Here is a 5,502-nt window from a genome sequence, read left to right on the forward strand (position 1 = left end):
TTACACACTGCAGTTACACAACTGCAGTTACACACTGCAGTTACACACTGCAGTTACACACAGGGAGTTACACACAGGGAGTTACACACAGGGAGTTACACACTGCAGTTACACACAGGACATTTACAGTCAGGGAGTTACACACTGCAGTTACACACAGGTTAGCTGCCCTGGGCTCTGGGGGGGCTGTGTGGCCTGTATTTACACACAGGGCATTTACACACAGGGAGTTACACACAGGGAGTTACACACTGCATTTACACACAGGTCAGCTGCCCTGGGCTGTGTTCCTGGGCTTTTTGTGGGGGGCTGTGGGGCCTGCTGCATGTGCAGTTACACACAGGGAGTTACACACAGGTATTTACACACTGTAGTTACACACAGGTTAGCTGCCCTGGCCTTTGGGGTGGCTGTGGGGCCTGCTGGGTGTGCAGTTACACACAGGGAGTTACACACGGGGCATTTACACACGGGAGTTACACACAGGGCATTTACACGAGGGAGTTGCACACTAGTTACATACAGCAGTTACACTCAGCAATCACACACAGCAGTTACACACAGGGCATTTACACAATACAGTTACATACATTTACACACTGCAGTTACACACAGGGCATTTACACAATACAGTTACACACAGGGCATTTACACAATACAGTTACATACATTTACACACTGCAGTTACACACAGGGCATTTACATGGAGGAGCTACACACTGAAGTTACACTCATCAATCACACTCTGCAGTTACACACTCTAGTTGCACACTGCAGTTGCACACAGGGCAATCACAGCAGTTCCCCAGCAGTTCCCCAGCAGTTCCCCAGCAGTTCCACCAGCCCCACGCTGCAGTTGTCACACAGGAGCAGCCGATGCTCCCCGTGCCCTGCAGGAGCCCCTGGAGCCATTCCCACAATTCCAGGTCCCCCACCCAGAGCTGGGGGGCTGCTCTTTGTCCCTGTGGGATGGGCAGGGCTGACCCAAAGCCTCTGTTGTCTCCATCCAGATCAAGGTGGTGAAGTTCTCCTACATGTGGACCATCAACAACTTCAGCTTCTGCCGGGAGGAGATGGGGGAGGTCATCAAGAGCTCGACCTTTTCCTCTGGAGCCAACGACAAACTCAAGTGGTGAGGCCCAGGGAGAGGGGTTCATCCATGGAAACATCATGGGTTTTGGGGAATCCATGGAAACATCAAAGCCCAGATGCCTCAGCAGTGTTTGCACACAAACCAGTATTTACCCTCAAAACAGATTTCTGTGACGAGCCCAGGTGAGGCTGTGAGGGTGCACAGCCCATTTCACCCTCCCAGCTCCATCCCCTCAAACTCCATGGGGTTCCAAAGTGAATTTTTCCTGCTGTGAATTCCCTTCCTGTGAGTGGCAGCTTTTTGTGGCCGTGGAGGACACAGGGATGAGGGAAGTGCCAATGTCCTCTCATTGCTGCTGCCTCTTCAGGGTGACCTCATTTGGAGCCTTTCCCTTTCCTCTAAACCTTCCTTATCTTCCCTGAGGCCTTAATCATTTCCAGTAACTCAGAGTGGACTTTGCTCAGAGTCTGTGTCTGCTCTGAGCCGTGTCCTGGTGCATCCGTGGGCTCTGATTCCTGGTTTTATCCTGCTCTGGAGTGGTTCACAATTTCCCTTTTCAGAACCACTGGTGGGAAAGCAGCCCCCGGATGAATTGTATCCCTGGGATACAGTGTGAGTTCCCTCCTTTGGGTGGCAGAGCTGTGCTTTCCTTGGCCTGCCTTTGTTCCTGTCACCTTTGTCCCCTCTGCTCTCAGCCCTCCCTGGAACATCTGGATCTGTGGGTTTGGTCCCTGTGTGTGGGAGCTGTTCATTAGCTCTCTGCTTTTTGTTCTTGGTGGATTCTGTGTCATGTTTCAGGTCATGGAAGAGCCTCTTCCTGCCTTTTCTTCACACAGGAGGAGTTTTTCCTTTTAACCCTGATTTTTTTTTGTTGTTGTTGAAGAACCACCAGCCTTCCAGAAATCCCTTGTTCCTTGCAGTTGCCTCCTGTGGCATTTTATCAACCATTTCTCTGTATTTCTTGCACTTCCTCAAGCCCATTGCCTCCATTTTATTTATTTCACTTTCCTTTTGTGAGGATTGCTATCCAGGGGGCTTCTCAGTGATTCCAGCCCTTCTCCCTGCTCTTTTCCCTAGGGATTTGGTGGGCTGCCCATAATTCCTGGGTGTTTATCTCAGAGTGGGGGTGCAGCTGTACCCCAGCTCTGCTCCTTTCAGCCCTTGTTTGCTGTGCAAACGTGCAAATCCCACAGTGCCCTTCCTTTAGGAGGCATCCCTGCCCTGCTGCCATTCCCAATCCCACTTTTCCAGGTGTTTACGTGTGAACCCCAAAGGCCTGGACGAGGAGAGCAAGGATTACCTGTCCCTGTACCTGCTGCTGGTGAGCTGCCCCAAGAGCGAGGTCAGGGCCAAGTTCAAATTCTCCATCCTCAACGCCAAGGGAGAGGAGACCAAGGCCATGGGTGAGTGAGACCCCTCTGGGGGAGTGAGACCCCTCTGGGGTGGGTGAGACCCCTCCTGGGATGAGCTGGGCCAGGGTTTGGGCTTTGCTGTGCCCCTGGCCCAGGTTAAGCCAGGCCTATCCCACAGAGAGCCAGCGCGCCTATCGCTTCGTGCAAGGCAAGGACTGGGGCTTCAAGAAGTTCATCAGGAGAGATTTCCTGCTGGACGAGGCCAATGGGCTCCTGCCAGATGACAAACTGACCCTGTTCTGTGAGGTGAGCCCTGCTCCAGCCCCACACAGCTCCGCAGCCCCACACAGCTCCCCCAGTCCTACTCCAGCCCCACAGAGCTCCCCAGCCCCACACAGCTCCCCCAGCCCTGCTCCAGCCCCACACAGCTCCCCCAGCCCCGCTCCAGCCCCACAGAGCTCCCCCAGCCCCACAAAGCTCCCCCAGTCCTGCTCCATCCCAACACAGCTCCCCCAGCCCTCCCCCAGCCCCATAGAGCTCCCCCAGCCCTGCTCCAGCCCCTCAGAGCTCCCCAGCCCAGCCCTGCTCCAGCCCCACACAGCTCCCCCAGCCCCACACAGCTCCCCTGCTCTGCTCCAGCCCCACACAGCTCCCCAGCCCCACACAGCCCCCCCAACCCCACACAGCTCCCCATCCCCAGCAGGGCTGGCCTCACCCCCTCTCCCAGGTCAGGATCACTGCTGGCTGTTCTGTCCCTGTCATTCTCTGCTCTGGCCGTGCCTTTTCCCCCTCCTGGTTCATCCCTCTGCCTTTTGGCTGCTCCCTGCTCAGCTTTTCCCTGGAATGATGGTGGGAATTGGGCAGGTTTGAGGATCATTTCCCGGTGCTTTGGTGTTCCCATCCCTCTGTTTGTGCTCCTTGGTTTGGGGCTTGCTTGGGATAATCACAGCCTGGGTCTGCACTGGGAACTGCCCTGCTCAATAAAAGAGAGCTTCTCTTTATTTCCTTCAATGTGTCTGCACAGCCAGCAAGGAGAAAAATGTGAGAAAAGGGGATTTTGCAGTAATCACCATTTTCTGGTCATTGTGTTTGTGTTTTTCTGCAACATCATTATTATTTCACTTGTACTATTCCAGGCGAGGATGCAGCCAGTTATTTCCAAACCCAGAGATTTAAGTTGAAAAACCTTAATGAGCAAATAGAAACTCTAATTTAGTGTCTTCAGAGCTTCTTCTGCCTCGCTCCCATTGTCTTTTTAACTGCAAACCCCCTCCTGGAGCTGGTTTTGGTTTTTTTTTTTTGCCAGGAGAGAGCAGAACAAGTTGTTCTCTCCTTGCATCTCCTGCACTTTTTTTCCTGGGAGTCTTTTCTTTTGCTGTGTTTTCTTTTCAGGAATAAAAGAAGGGCTTCAAAGTCCTTTGACAGCTGGGATTTTTGGGAGGCTTTTGGTTTGTTTTTGGGGTTGTTATTTTTTTTCAGGTTTTGGCCATCATAATCATGCACATGTTTAAATGAACAAACATCTCAAGGATGTTTGATCAGCAGCAGAAATTCCTAGGGATGGAGGGAGCCCTTCCTTGAGCACAAAATGGGAGGAGAAAGGAGAGTCTGGCATGGCAGAAACAAATCCTTACCTAGTTTGGCATCCAAGGCTGGGATCCTTTTCCTTTTTCTTTTCCTTTTCCCTTTTCCTTTTTCCCTTTTCCCTTTTCCTTTTCCTTTTTCAATTTCCCTTTTCCCTTTTCCCTTTTCCCTTTTCCCTTTTCCCTTTTCCCTTTTCCCTTTTCCCTTTTCCCTTTTCCCTTTTCCCTTTTCCCTTTTCCCTTTTCCCTTTTCCCTTTTCCCTTTTCCCTTTTCCCTTTTCCCTTTTCCCTTTTCCCTTTTCCCTTTTCCCTTTTTCCTTTTTCCTTTTTTCCTTTTTCCTTTTTTTCCTTTTTCCTTTTTCCTTCCAGCTTCCCTGGCTGTCCTTGCTCTCCCTTGGCCACTGGTCTTGAACAGAACTGGGATTTACCTTGGGCTGGACAGCAAATCCAGGGAACGGCCTCCCCTCTGCTTCCCCTCATCATTCCTGATTGCAGCAGGGCACAATTAATCAGAGCTTTGCTAATTGGCCTCTGCTGCAGCTGTGATTTACCTGGGTTTAACCACGGGGCCCTTCTGGAGATTCCTCACCTTGGAGCAGGGATTGGGAATTGCCTCCTCCACATCTCCCTCACTGTCTGCCATAATCTGGGATTTGTTGGGCTCGGTCTGGAGTGGGGTTTAATTGTGTTGTGGAATATTCAGCTCTCCTGAAGGAGAAGCAGGAGGGCACTGAGGGGTCAGCCCCTGCCCTGTGGGGTCCGTGCTGGGCTCTGGGAGCTCTGTGTGTCCCTCATCTCCCCTGGAGTGGTGGCTGTTGCATTATTGATTGGGGAGGTTTCACGAGGATGGAAGGAGAAACTGGGTCAGGTGTGGTGTCTGGAAGAAATCAGGAAAGAGCAAAAATCCGGTTCCACTTCCTTCAGAAACCTCCTCGTGGATTGCGTGGATGTGCTGTCAGTGTGGGGCTGGGAGGGAAATCTGATTTTGGGGTTTGGGATTTGGGGTTTGGGACGGACACCCTGGTGCAGGGATCTCTGCAGAGGATCCTTTAAGAGTGGGGAGGTTTTAACCCCGCGGTGCAAAGTGAGGGCTGTGGGTGTGCCCTGGGAGCAGAGGCTCCTGCAGCGTCCCTGTCTCCAGGTGAGCGTGGTGCAGGACTCGGTGAACATCTCGGGCCAGAACACCATGAACATGGTCAAGGTGCCCGAGTGCCGCCTGGCCGACGAGCTGGGCGGGCTCTGGGAGAACTCGCGCTTCACCGACTGCTGCCTCTGCGTGGCCGGCCAGGAGTTCAAGGGCCACAAAGCCATCCTGGCAGGTGGGACTGCCCTGGGGCACGGAGGGGATGGGGGAGAGGTTTGGGGATGGAGGGAGTGGTTTGGGATGGAGGGAATGGTTTGGGATGGAGGGAGTGGGGGAGGAATGGTTTGGCATGGGAGGGAGTGGGGGAGGGAGTGGTTTGGGATGGAGGGA

The 5,502-nt window shown here is 53.0% G+C and overlaps 1 protein-coding gene across 1 annotated transcript in view; it reads left to right on the plus strand.

Moving 5' to 3' along the window:
• Positions 1-5,502, plus strand: part of SPOP (speckle type BTB/POZ protein) — a 10,890-nt gene that overhangs the window by 610 nt on the left and 4,778 nt on the right. The window contains exons 2-5 of the mRNA XM_005430884.3: positions 1,011-1,132; positions 2,345-2,496; positions 2,624-2,751; positions 5,170-5,347. Of these exons, the coding sequence (XP_005430941.1) occupies positions 1,011-1,132; positions 2,345-2,496; positions 2,624-2,751; positions 5,170-5,347 (580 nt within the window). The remainder of the gene's footprint in view (positions 1-1,010; positions 1,133-2,344; positions 2,497-2,623; positions 2,752-5,169; positions 5,348-5,502) is intronic.

The sequence above is a fragment of the Geospiza fortis genome, unplaced genomic scaffold (assembly GCF_000277835.1).
Source record: "Geospiza fortis unplaced genomic scaffold, GeoFor_1.0 scaffold406, whole genome shotgun sequence".
NCBI lineage: Eukaryota > Metazoa > Chordata > Aves > Passeriformes > Thraupidae > Geospiza > Geospiza fortis.